This window comes from Eschscholzia californica, unplaced genomic scaffold (genome assembly GCF_041429995.1).
Source record: "Eschscholzia californica isolate CP2 unplaced genomic scaffold, dmEscCali1.0.p SCAF_3, whole genome shotgun sequence".
NCBI lineage: Eukaryota > Viridiplantae > Streptophyta > Magnoliopsida > Ranunculales > Papaveraceae > Eschscholzia > Eschscholzia californica.
The window spans coordinates 51,307,072-51,321,052 of NW_028238420.1; the positions used below are offsets into that span (position 1 = coordinate 51,307,072).

A 13,981-nucleotide genomic window follows, 5' to 3' on the forward strand; every position below is an offset into this window, starting at 1 on the left:
ACACCATAACCTAACAATAATGTCACTATCATAAGGAGATCAAGAAGGTTTTAGAACATGGATTGAGCTAACCTTCGGTGAAGATCAAGTGAAATTGCTAGTGCATCTCAAGTAGATAAACCTCGCCTAAAGTTTTAGATCTTCGGACAAGGAGCATTTACGGAGCTTGTTTAAGGAAAGCAAATAAGATATACTTTTCAACCTAAACTAGTTCATCATTTGTTTGTGCATATGATCTTTAATAGATTGTGTTAGACGTTAGAAATTCTTCTAAGAGATAGTGTTAGACTACGTTAACTTCCAACACTTTGGACGACCATGAAGATGTGTGGTGGAGAGTTTGATGATCTCAGAGAGAGAAAAAGGGTGAGATGAATATATCTAAAAAATTAAAAAAACAATAATCCCATAAAGGTATGTTGGGGAAAAAACTGAATTTTGTGGACTAAAACAAACTGTCAGATACTTATGTAGTTCAAAACGACTAGTTGTTCACGAATTAGGGGTCAAACAAAATTAACCTAATTTTTTTTTTTTTAATATCGACTCCAATGGTCGTTACAAAGACATATTGATACATCGATACGATGTGACAAGCACGATAACTACCGAATTACAATTGACCTAAAGCACGACGAAATTAATGGCGTAAAGAAGTCTACAAAATTAACCCAATAGAAAAGACACAAGAAGCAAAAACATCATTTCTCTGTAAATCCCTCACCTATCTCATCTATCTCATGTAACGAGAGGATCCCAAATCTATGACTAGGCCTAGAATGAACTTTTGGCAAAATAAATATTAATGAAGTTTTGTATATGACATCAATAAATTAAAATGGTTGGAGAGGTGAACAGTGATCTACCCTTGGAGTTTGGAGAAGATTCTGTTTAAAGAGGGCAATTTGGAGGATACTAATCTACTTTCTCTCTCCTTAAAACCGCAGCTTTTAAATCCAATTGAACGCTTGAAAAAATGGCGAAGAGGGCGAAAACGATGACGGGAAAGGGAATCGTGGATATATGGAAACGAGAAGTTGGCGAGGTTCCTCCAAGGATCTTCTCTCATGGCCTTGCTGCTTCTGAGGTTAATTTCTTCGTCCATGGATATTCAAATTTCTTCTACATTATGATGAAGATTGACTCGAAATTCCTTTGATAAACCTACTTAATGATATTCAAGTTTCTTAATTTCAATCGTTTTTCTTAACTAGGACATCAATATAGACGAAAACTGCAGAAATTCTTATCTTTTCGTTCAGAAAACAAGGTTCTAGGGTTTCTTTGAATGAGCTAGTAAAATAAAAAATTTCTAACATGTATATATGGTAATCTGATTTTGGTACAGGTGTTTCTTTTTTTTTTGAATCCAAGGGAAACATATCCATTAATAAGTGATAAACATCACAATGATACAAGGATGATTGTTAATTGTTATTTCTCTCCTCAACTTCATGAGAGTTATATAAGTAAAGTTCATAGAACTTTCGAATATAAAGTGCCTCATGAAGGGACAAAAATTGACTTGACACCGACTCAAACAAAAGACCCTAAAGGCCGACAAAAGATCCTAAAGACCGTGAATGAAAAGACCCTAAAGGTCGACAAAAGATTACAGTAAATCTGAAAAAACCACCGCCTTGTTGCCGGAGAACCGTCGCCGTCACCGGATAACCGTCGCGTCGCCGGAAAACCGCCGCTGTCGCCACACCACACCACCACCACCACCGCACCACCCCCTTCTTTTTCTTTCTTCTTTCTGAAGACCAGTAAGGGACGAATATCTCCATTGTCGTTGTTCGGAACCACAAATTAATGGAATATCCACTGTTGTGATATTACTTTATGTTCCTCTTCCTCTGTTGGTCTGTGCACTTGCTTCCAATCCCATGGGTAAGTCTTGGTAAGCCCATCCCAACCCGCCAAAAGTGCAAAACCTAAACAAAGAATTTTCAGAATTGAAGCATAAAGATATGAATCCCTCAGAGAATAATAATACCAAAACCGAATTGCTTGAAAGACTTCAACTTGAAGGTTGATGAAATTACAAATGAAAAACACATGAGGTTTGATTGTGACTTTCAAACAAGGAAGGAAACCCTCAATAGAAAGAATCTTATCATCATAAAGATGATAACTTTATCAAAATTGGGGAAACGTAATGTGCTTATATATTTCTTGTTTTGTAGTTTATTTGGTCAGTTAATTTTATTGCACTGTTTGTTTTTAATAAAGTATCACTGCCTCGTCAAGAAAAAGAGAGAGTTGCGTGTTATGCTTCTAACATGAATACATACAAGTACACGAAAGAGATACATACAAATCTGAGTGATGACCTTATACCACTGAAGTGACTGCTAGTATCTGACAAGAGTATCCTAGTACTTGAGACTGCTGTTTGGGTATTCAACTATTGATATGCCAAAGTACTAATAACTGGTTGCATACAACTAAGATTCAAAGAGACACATAGACGCTCAATTCAATTCATTGTTACAGGTTAAAAGGTCACAAACGAAGGGTAACGAACATGTCAGTTGTAAAGGCCAGGTCTTGGTCTGGTGGCTGCATAACAATCTGGATACCTGATCAAAGGTACCCATGGAACTTAGTAAAGCATGTCCAGTATCTATTTCATGGCCTATCAAGGCAGAAGGGAAGTTGTCTCTGGGACAAGCTTTGTTAAGAGCGGTGTAGTTCACGCGCATTCACCACGTATTGTTATTCTTTAGGAGCAACACTACGTTGGTCGCCCCTTAGGGTAATATGCCTCTCTGGTCACCCCTAGGGGCTAGAAGTTTCCCCTCTTGTTTGGCAATCTCCGCTTGTTTCTCTAGGGCGAGGTTTTCCTTTTTCCTGTTTGACAGCACAGTGTTGTGGCTTTAAATTTAGTTTGTGGGAGATCATAGAAGCGTTTATGCCAAACAACTCCTTTGTGCTGAAGGAAAAGATGTGCCATTAACTCTTTAAGAACACTTCCAACTCTTGTCTCTCTGCTTCCGTCATAGTATTGCCCATATAAGTGGCCTTTGCCTTTGACTTTGAGGTCACGATCCGCATAGCAACCATCATGTGTTCTGACACGGCTCATTCTGTCATCTCCCCTACTTTGGTTTCTGCAAGCTGGACACTAGGTTCTCCCATCTCCTCAGCATTCAAAATGGAATATGCCTCATGCCCTCATCCACTGCTATTACATCCTCAACAGTTGGGCTCGGATCAACTTCAGCCATCTGAATTTACAGTTGTTCTCTTGCATCTTCAGGGGTGATATTTTGGCATTTAGCTCTGTTAACGCCCTTGTCGAGCTCCTACGCTAGTGAGCCCTTGGCGCCTTGGTGCCCCTTCCGTTTTCTTCTCCTAGATGAGTTATTTTTTCGTCTCCGAACATGGTGACGGTGGGTTCAAGCATTTCGAATATTTTGATGATCGTTGGATTCGTGGGAACGAATGCATGTGGTTGTTCAAGTGACAATCCCCTTCATCTAGCGCAAAAGTGATGATGTCTTGGACTGTCTTCCCAAAAATCGTCTGAAAAATGGTCCTTGTACCTTCAAGTTATGGTTCCTCTGTGCCGTCGGTGAAGGGGGGTTTCTGCAAAGACACTCAACACTCAAATCAGCTTAGTTTTGTAAGTTAAAAATCAGGTATTGACCGGATGCTTCTTGAGGCAATCCGGTCTCTTTTATATAGGCTTGCATGACTGTGGTGAATCACCGTCTGAAAGAGGGTCACGTGGTAGAGTCGTTGATCGAATCTTTCTGATCACAGTGGATATGAATCATATGATTGTATCTTGAGATAGGATAAACAAATATTCAACGCTATCTGGGTATTCGTATAACCGATGTTTCAGGCAGAGCTGTGCTGAGCTCCAGGTGCAGAACATACTTCTGCAGATCTCCCGTTCCAGCACTCATGTTGTAAAGTTGACTCGGATCCACCCGTCCACTGGATTTTAAGCCATTTTAAAGCTCAAGGCACCTAGGAGACTCGTGCCGATCTACAATGTTAGTGCTCAGTTGACAGAGTTCTTAGAGTTCATTCTGGTCAATCTTTCTGTTGGTTTCGTCAAGGTCTCGTTTATGCGTATTTAGGGGTCAGACATTTGCCACCAAGTCAATCAATTGACTTCTTGACTGGTCAAGGCTGACTAATATTTGGCTCCTATATAGTTGGTCTCACAGTTACCAGATTCAGTCATTTGGAGAGCAAACTCCGATCTGGTTCGATCGTACCCTTTTAGAGTGGGTGCGCTAATCAGATCGTTAAATCTGGCGTATCCATTTGCAAGAAGAAAAAAAAAAGATGAAAACATGATATTTAGGGTTTACAATGTGTGAATATTGCTTTAACTTTAGGTTATGCAGTTATTACTAAATTTGGGGATAGTGGATCTATATTTCATCTGTTTTATGTTGTATAAATTTTGCGAATAATTATACCCCCTAGAGAATCGTAACGTCTAACTAGCGTACCCCGTAGTCGTACCAGAGCATATCCCGTTTCTGGTAACTATGGTTAGTCTTGGTCCGACCGGAGGCCGAGACTGAGCCAGGCCGAGAAACTGGACCTAGGCAGCAGATACAATATTTTCCTGCACCGATCTCCTGTTATTAGTTACCTGAACCAATCTCTTGTAATCCTGTTAGTAACATTTCAACTTTCTCTCTCTAGAATCACCTTCTTCTACTTTGAACTTTAAAACTACTTGTGTTCTTCACTTCTTAGTTCTTAATCGTAGGTCGTCCTATTTTCTCTAGCTTTATAAACTTGTTGTATTCCTAATCTTCAGAACTTTCAAAGTTTTTATCAGGCAAAAGACCTAAAATATCTATATTATATTATAGCTAATTATCTTAGATTGATTGGGAATATGAAAAGTATTTAAGAAGGTAATAAATAGTTAGTATGCAATGAAGATTTAAAGTTTATAAAAAAAAAGGTCCAAAAATTTGAAGTTGTTGTTCGGCCGAGTCTCGATCTGAATCGGCCGAGATAGACGAGAAACTCAGAGAAACCCTAACTCAGTGTTTCGGCCGAGTCTCGTCTTGGGAGAGGTCAGAGACCGAGCCGAGACACTAGATTCTCAGCCATCTTGGTGGAAACAGACTACATAGTTTGGCTCAAGTGCTCAACATTAATCCACTTCAGTATAGTCACCATATCATTTGAGAATCGAGTGTGATGTTGTCCAATTGATTTCTTGAGCAACTCACAGTTTTCTGCTACACATGCAGTCGTTTGTGTATAGAGCTGCCATAGACACACAGACACATGCTTGCTGATATTGAACTTAAAAAGAAACAGTAGGAATAGCTAGTCCGTGAACAACCAACCATCACACTGTAGAAATTGGATAGGTTTGATTTATAGTCATTAGGGCCTCCTAAAAAGATTTACTAAATTTATCAAGTTGTGCCAACTGCCAAAGGATCATTACCATCAGTTATTAATGGAATTCCTTGGTGGCTCTCTGTAAAATACTCGTTTGGCCAAAGCTTCCAAACACATCGTAAGCTAAACCAGTGTGGACGAATAACGAACCCGCAATGAATAGGGAAGGTACATTGATTCAAACTTTTCCAAAATAAAAATAAAAATAAAAATAGGGAAGGTATATATGTGTGTGTGTACTACTAGTATATAAATCTTAATGCCTTTCGGCAAGGATAGTCCATTCCTGTTGCATTAGCCTCTGTTGTTCGTATTCCTATCTCAATTTATCTTGTAGTGCTAGTCCTTAATAAGCATTTTTCTTGGTTCAGGGTCTTCTGCATCGACTTCGTGTGCACAGAAAGCTAGTAAAACATAGAGGTTGTGTCAATACAGTGAGCTTCAATGCTGATGGTGACATTCTTATAACGGGTTCTGATGACAGACTTGTTATTATGTGGAATTGGGAAACAGGGAAGGTGAAATCATCTTTCCACTCTGGGCACACCAACAATATTTTTCAAGCGAAGTTCATGCCACACACCAATGACCAAAGAATTGTAACTTGTGCAGCAGATGGGCAGGTATTATCCAACTTTTTTGTTTTGTTAAACTTGGCAAAGAATAGTCTGACAGACACGCCCTTTAGCTAGAGTTCTGAAGCAGTTCATCTTTATGCGACTTTGTCGCATCTATTCATGAACTCTTCTATTTTTCCTGTTTCCTTTGACTTTCCATCTTAACTTCTATGGTTCTTGTAAGTTACTTTTAAAGAATGTTTTAATAGTTTCATCTATACTTTGTGGTTTATTTTATGAAGGGTCCTAAGTGGTTTTGATATATCTCTAATTCCATCATAGGTAAGGAAAGCTCAAATCCTAGAAAATGGGGAAGTGCATACATCACGATTGGCGAAGCATCGTGGACGTGCTCACAAGTTGGCTATTGAGCCTGGAAGCCCTCATACATTTTATAGCTGTGGCGAAGATGGACTAGTCCAACATGTGAGTTGTATTTATCAATTTATTATGGAATATCGTCGTTAGTACTTGACGGACCTTGCCTCTTGTAATTCTGTGTCAACTCAATATGTCACAGTAAATAGAAAAATGTATATCATAGCGTGATCAAGTTGATTCTCGGCCTAATGATATTATCTCCTGAACAAACAAAATGCGTGCATGCTTTGGATATAGATTTTGATGTTAAGTCCTAAATCCTAACTATCTCTCCTATAACAGTTTGATCTCAGATCTAGTTCAGTGACGGAGCTCTTCAGATGCAAATCTTTTGCAGGTATATCGAGATACAGGCAAATTGTCGGTCTCAATGCAATTGCAATAGATCCAAGAAATCCAAATCTCTTTGTAGTTGGTGGGACAGACGAGTATGCTCGACTTTACGACATCCGTAAGTTCAATTGGGATGGGTCAGATAATTTTAGTCAACCCGTTGACTGCTTCTGCCCTCACCATTTAATTGATGATCAAAAAGTTGGAATAACAGGCTTAGCCATTTCGAATCAGAGTGAGATACTTGTCTCTTACAATAATGAGGATATCTATCTATTTTCTAGAGATATGGGTCTGGGACCAAACCCAATGCCCGATTCTCCATCATCTGAGGAAAGTGATAATAGTGGATTAGGGTCTAATTCAAGTAAAGAAACAGTTCCTGGTGACGGAGCTAGACCCAAACTATACGCGGGTCATAAGAATTTTGAAACTGTGAAAGGTGTATCTTTCGCGGGCCCTAGAGATGAATATGTAGTAAGCGGTTCTGATTGTGGTAGTATCTTTATTTGGAGAAAGAAAGATTCAGATCTTCTTCGTGCTATGGAAGCAGACGAGGATATAGTAAACTGTATTGAATCTCACCCTCATTTGCCCATTCTTGCTAGCAGTGGTCTTGAACATGACATAAAGATATGGACACCCGAGGCCGTTGATAAAGAACCTGCGCCAGTAAAACGCAGACAGGTATTCCTCGTCTCTGACTCTCTTCTAGTAATTATATTCATTATTAACTTATAGGACATAGCTATTTAGTATACATTTTATCGTGATAATTAGTCTACCTAACCGAGATGTAAACAAACAATACTAGGTTAAAATTTAGAAAGTCGCAAAATTAGAAAGATGTGCACCCAAAGCATACAATTTTGTAAGACAACATATTTTATGTATCCATGAGACAATGACCTTAGATTTTTTCATATTCGCCTTAGGTGATAATTTCTCCCTTTTCTTTTTCGTATTCCAGTTATCTGTACTGTGTAGGTTATGACTTGTTACTGCTGGTACCGCCGTAAGAATAATAACATAGCTATAAACCTAATTTGAGAGAGGAGTCCTGGGGTCCTCGGTGCTTCAACATGATCAGCAACTTATCTTTTAGTCAAGAGGGTTGTTACATACATTTGACTTATAAAAAGAAACAAAGCCCTGCAAGTTGTCTTCTCCGTTGCTACCAATTTTAAGTTTTAACCCATAGTTGTAGACTTGTAGTACTTCATGTTTTAAGTTCTGTCATGATTTCATCTGATTCATATCTCACTCCTGAAGATAGTTTTCAATTAGTTATTCAACCACGGAGGAGGATCAAGTTTGATAAATTTATAGACTTGCATTTATTTTTCGAACACTAAAAATATTTCCATTTTGTTTCCCCTGTTATGAAACTGCTCTCTTCCATCTATGGTATTTAATCTGATTCATAGTCTCTATTGTTGTTGGGGGCCACAAAACAAGTTTTCATTTCTGTGTTGACACTTCTGTATAAATGTTCTGAAACCCGAATGAATTACTTTGCTTCTTTCCTTGCATTTTCTCTTGAAGGTTTTCGTACCTAGACAAATTATTACTGGCTTGGTCTTTGGTTTTGGCGATTCTGATTCTAATGCTGATATCGATGATGATGATGATGATGATGATGATGATGATGATGATGATGATGATGATGATGTTGATGTTGATAATGATGATGACGACGACGACGACGAGGATGAGGACGATGACGATGATGACGGCGATGGCGATGACGATGATGGTGATGATGACGGCGATGGCGATGATGCTGTTGATGGTGACGATGTTATCGGTCACGATCGTGATGGTGATGTTAGTTTTGTGGACTCTTAATTGTGCCTGTCCAGTCAACAGAGATGAGGAATCGTCGTGCACTCTATACTACTACAGTTTCACAGTGAAATTGGGGGAAAAAGTATGGGAAGCATGGGTTTGTTAGAGGCTTAGAGCTACTTATGGCCATCAATGGTGAGGTTGATGGTGATAATGGTAGTGATGGTGGCAATGATTCAGATTATTTTGCAGCGGATATATGTAGAGTTGACTAGTTTTGCTAAATAGTTTTTGAAAGATAAACCATGTACATAGTCTTTCAGTAGTAAGTTATAGTAAGGACGCAGAAACAATAGTTTTTCAATTTAATGCATCAGAGGATTAGTCTCCGTTCGATTACCGGATTCGCTAGAACTCCCTACGAACCGCGATCTGGTTCGCCCGAACCCTTTTAGGGTACGTTCGCGAACCAGATCGACAGATCTAGCGTACCGATTCTCATGAAGAACAATAGACTGAAGCAATAACATACCTTAGATAAATTGGGACCGTTAGATTTAGATTTATAGGGTTTAAATATTAAACAACCACTGGGAGAATATCTCCAATCGATATACTTTAGGGGTTTAAAATTTTTACATTAAAGACTTTCCGAAAACAAGACATTCTTGCATTGGAAATATTTATGTTTGCAGTTATGAAATAACTTTGAAATATCTTATCAAACTAACGAACCAAAATTTTATATTAAGCGAATTATGTACCAATTTAGCGTACCGAAGAGATATATCCCCCACGTACCGGATACACTCTAACCGGTACACTCTAATAGACATACCGCGTACTCGTTTTCATACCGGAACGTATCGTGAATCTGGTAACCTTATTTCTATATACTTTTTCAGTTCTAGAATGACGAATATTTAGTGGAAATATTTTATTTAATTTATTATTATGTTTTAATTTATTTTTGTAGTTTGACTGAACATTTAGATAACATGTTTTCTTATTAAACGAGTTGGTTCAGTTTGATGTTGATTAGGTTGGCAACATGTATGAATCAAATGTACTTGGTTCGATTTATTATTTGGTCCAATTTGTCACAACTTCCAAGTAAATCTGTTTTCTTGTTGAAATGATAAGTGAATGTGTTTGAATATTCATAACAAAGCGTTACCAAAGTTTGATTTTGTCGAAACAAGAAAGAAGGTACAAGAAAGTTCATCAAAAGTAAAATAGAACGCAAGGATCAAAGTTATGCAGGAACCAAAACCCTGCTAGAGGAAAAAAAACAACTTTTTCAATTCGGGCAGGGACTAAAATTCAATTGCACAGGAAGCAGGGATCTAAGTAAGATATTTCAAAAGTATAAATTAAATTTCAATTTTTTTTATACCGAGAGTGTAATTTGCTGGGGTGGCATGACAAGTGAGCCAGTCAACCTCAGTTTGGGTCGTAATAGACCTTTTGTTTTAATTGTCTACTAACTAGTTTAGTATTGCATAATAAATAAGATATAGACCTTTTGTTTTAATCCCCAACTCTATATTTATGTAACAGTGACATTTTTTTATCTTATCTAGAAGTTTGCTTTGTTATGGGTGAAAATTTTTTAGTTTTCCATCCAATTCTTGTCACAAGCTAAACCAAGTAATATCAAGTGTTTGTTTGGAGAATTAACTTTAATTTTTTAATTCCAAATGTGATTTTTTTTTTGATGAAATAATTCTTAATTGTATATCTTTTGACCTCTCTGCCAATATGGCATTAGAATATTATAATTTTCTAATTTGTTTTGCACCTTTGTTCTACTTTCTTTTCAATATTAAAGAGAATATCTTTTATTTGTCGTCCCCTTTTTCTCTCTGTCTTCTTGCACCTAGGAGTTGGAGGGTGTCGGGCAACCCCTATAGATAGAACACAGAGGGAGTTAGTCATTGCCCTTCTTCGAGTATATAGTAATATAGAACTAGTTGTTCATCCATCTGCCTTTAAATAAAAACAATTATAAGTGGACAGTGGACTTGCGGAGACAGATTCTCCCCGGGGCATGGAAAAAGAGGATATCACGACTACGTAGAAGTGATTCAAAATCTAATCTCCTACTACGACTTTGATGAGTTACTTGTGTCCTCTTTTTTTCTTGCATAGACCTGCTCCTATCTAATATGACTTCCGAATTCCGATAATACACCTACACTAGTATTTTAATGAATTATCCATTTATTCTGTATGTAGACATGTGAGACAGAAAAATGGAGCCATTCCACCTCTACTCAAAAGTTTGAAAGGAGAAAAAGAATGAAAAATATCTTTTTAAAGAAATTATGTAACAAAAGCTCAAAATTTAGGCCCAAATATGAAAAAAAACCCACTCGGAAATAATAATGTAAAAAGAACCAAATTTTTAAGCTGTTGGCAACACTTTTGAAACTGTTGACAACACTTTTGAAACTGTGACAACACTTTTGAAACTGTAACAACATATATATAATTATGTTCTTAATTATGTGTGAACAAAAACAAATTTGTTCATACATTTACAAAATTGTTGAGAGAAAACACAAAATTGTTGAAAGCAAACTGTGTTGTTCAGAAATTTTCAAAAATGTTTTGTAATTTCAACTTTTGGATTTTTTTTGCATTATTATTCCGGATTGGGCTTCATTTGATAATTTGACTCGAATTTTGGGCCTTATAATTTTGGACCCCTTTTTAAAACCGAAAGTTAGGAGAGTTGGCGCCAGTAAGTGGGCCAGGGGATGATGACTTCAAAGTTTGTTTGTTTTTTTTAAGTTGAAACTTCAATGAGAAAAATCAATGGACAAATGAAGTTGCGTCGTGGTCATTTCTAACTCATTTCCAATTACTTTTTGGGATAATATTCAAAGTATGTTTGTTTTCCTGGTGATTGACGACGCGTTTTGTAAAAGATTTTTCAAATTTACCTTATTGTTATTTGTTAATAATCTAGTGTGTACTTATATTTCTTCAACTGCATGGAAAAAATTGTAACTACATTTGATGATTAATGATTAGGATGCATTTGTTGTTATAATTCAAAGAGGTCTAAGAGGATCTCGCCTCATAATTGGATCTGCTTCTTCATCACCGCCTCTCAAGAATTTTCCTTTACATAGTTTTGCTTTCACAATAACCTTCGTTTAGGGCTTGCTAGGGAACGTGTTTGTTTGTGTTGGATTCTCTGGGGCTTCCACCTCTTCGCTGCTCGATGTTCTTCATCTTGTCAATATATCATAGAGGCTAGAAGCTGGTATAAAGTTTTAGAGGCTAACAACCTGACATCACAATCTAGTTATCTAGTATCAATGACATCAACTAATTAACCTCAGTTAAGACGAAATTCTTCAATAACAATCGTATTTGATTAACAACTTCAATCCGCATATTCATCAACTCTATATTCTCCATTAAGTGTTGTATCAGATGTTTAATACTCTGAAACGCAAGAGGTCAAAGATTCGATTCATGAAAGTGTTTTTTCATTACTCTCATGAAAAACTCTGTGACTAGTATAAATGAAATATAGGCCCTGTTAGGTCTTGTTCTGACATGTAAGGGTCTGGTTATTGCCTTTTAAGATTTTGTTATAGGTTTTAAGGATCTAAGTATCTGTTTATTCAATTTATCTTCTTTCCAACTTTTGTTTCAACTTAAACACCAATTTTTCAACAAGAGAGATGTCGTCAATTTGATTTGCGCTTGTGAAAAGATCAATGAGTTAATGTCGTGGAGATCAGAAACTTAATCTCACGATTTGAGATCCAAGATTGGAGTGGGTTGAATTTTGTTATACCCTGATAATGAGCAATATAGTTGCCCACAATTAGGGGTCCAAAGCACTAAAACTAAATATTTGTAAATGATGGGGAGGTAAAGGTCAACCACCTAACTTTGTCAGTCTTTTACTTTTATTTCAACAACAAAAAAAAAAGTAAGTTCTAATTCTAATGGCTAATAACAGGCTCCTGCAACCTTTCATTAGAAAATATCTTAAGAAAGAATCATCACATATTCACATTATATATATTCCTAAAAGGAGTCGAAGGCTTTTTCTAGTAGAGCTTTTATGGAACTTTAACAAAAGCAGTGGTCAATTCAAATTTACACAAATATAAGACAGATGAAAAAAGTAAAAAATCTGGGAAGATAAATATAAGAAGCCTAAAAAGAATCTAACTAAAAAGTAGTAGCTAACACCAACTTTACCATAAAAAAGTAATGTTTCAACACTAGTTGCCTCCTCAAGCTTCTACATAAGTCTTCCCTTAATAGTAGTTGTGGTTGAAGCGTGGTGGTGATGGTGGAGGTTTATTTTCGTGGTGATTGGCTAATAACATCCTACTATTCCACCCAAGAGTTGTTGGCCTGCCAAACAACACTTTGATATATAAGAGTCGGTGCCCCTGTACATGAAGTAGGGTTCCCTCTATACAATCCTCCCATAACAAAGTAGGTCAGTAAGTCTATCATCCACCGTTTAAGATCTCCTAGAGATTAGGGGTGGTAATCGGTTCGGACGCGCGAGAAACGGACACTAAGTCAACCGGTCCGGACGGAACGGGCATAAGTCTTAAGTGTCCATTCGCACATCCGGACAAAACGGGCGGGCATTCTGGATTTTCTCTAACAAAATGCCCGTCCGTGACCGTTTTGATAGTCCGACAAACCGGATATCGGTCGGTCGGGCACCGGTTACTAATGAACAAATAAAAAAAAATTATTCGAAATTAAAACGGTTTAGTAACTAAATACAACTTTCCAAACTCCCACTTTACAATTCCAAAAAGTACATGAATACAAAATTAAAAGATAATCATTGAGATTTCTCATGGATTACGATTGGTTATATTCTTCTTCACATGGATTACGATCGGTGCATTGTGGGTTCTACGGTGTATTGTGGGTTCTACGGTGTATTGTGGGTTCAAGGGTTACTGATGAGATATCGAGATTTTGGAGGAGAGAGGGACTACAGAAGTAGAGAGGTGAAGATAAGATTAAGAAAAGTAATTTCTAGGGTTATATATTTTTACTCTTGAAATCTAACGGTTGTAGCTAACCCTACAAATCTAAAGGCTTAAAATCAATCATATGGGCGGGCGGGGTATAACTAGTAGGATAAACGAACGGGTATGGACGGATGCAGTCGGGTGGACAATATAAGCGGGCTGATTCGGTCGGACCACCGGGTAAGGACCTATGCATGCGTCCGTTCGCTTAAGCTCTTTCGGTCAGGCGGGTACGAACCGATTCGAACAACGGTCGTGACGCTTCGGACTCGGGGCGGTCGTGGGCGGATTCCGAGTTTCCGGACCAAAATCCCACCCCTACTTGAGATGTACCTAATGCATTTGATCATAAGGTAGATCATAAGGTAGCAAGATAAGATATTACTTACGGAAACTCAATATAAAATATTCTACAAACGGAAAAGAAGGACA

At 37.5% G+C, this 13,981-nt stretch overlaps 1 protein-coding gene across 1 annotated transcript; it reads left to right on the forward strand.

The window, feature by feature from the left end:
• The first annotated feature begins 689 nt into the window (after window positions 1-689).
• Window positions 690-8,880, forward strand: LOC147551562 (uncharacterized). The gene is made up of 5 exons (XM_086665104.1): window positions 690-1,087; window positions 5,769-6,020; window positions 6,297-6,440; window positions 6,678-7,415; window positions 8,274-8,880. The coding sequence occupies exons 1-5, from the start codon at window positions 977-979 to the stop codon at window positions 8,574-8,576; spliced, it is 1,548 nt and encodes a 515-aa protein (XP_086521230.1). The 5' UTR covers window positions 690-976; the 3' UTR covers window positions 8,577-8,880.
• The last annotated feature ends 5,101 nt before the right edge of the window (window positions 8,881-13,981 follow it).

Coding starts and splice junctions, on each gene's coding strand:
- LOC147551562 (XM_086665104.1), top strand. CDS start 977: ATGGCGAAGAGGGCGAAAACGATGACGGGAAAGGGAATCGTGGATATA. Junction 6,021..6,296: donor CTTGTGCAGCAGATGGGCAG/GTATTATCCAAC, acceptor ATTCCATCATAG/GTAAGGAAAGCTCAAATCCT. Junction 6,441..6,677: donor AAGATGGACTAGTCCAACAT/GTGAGTTGTATT, acceptor CTCCTATAACAG/TTTGATCTCAGATCTAGTTC.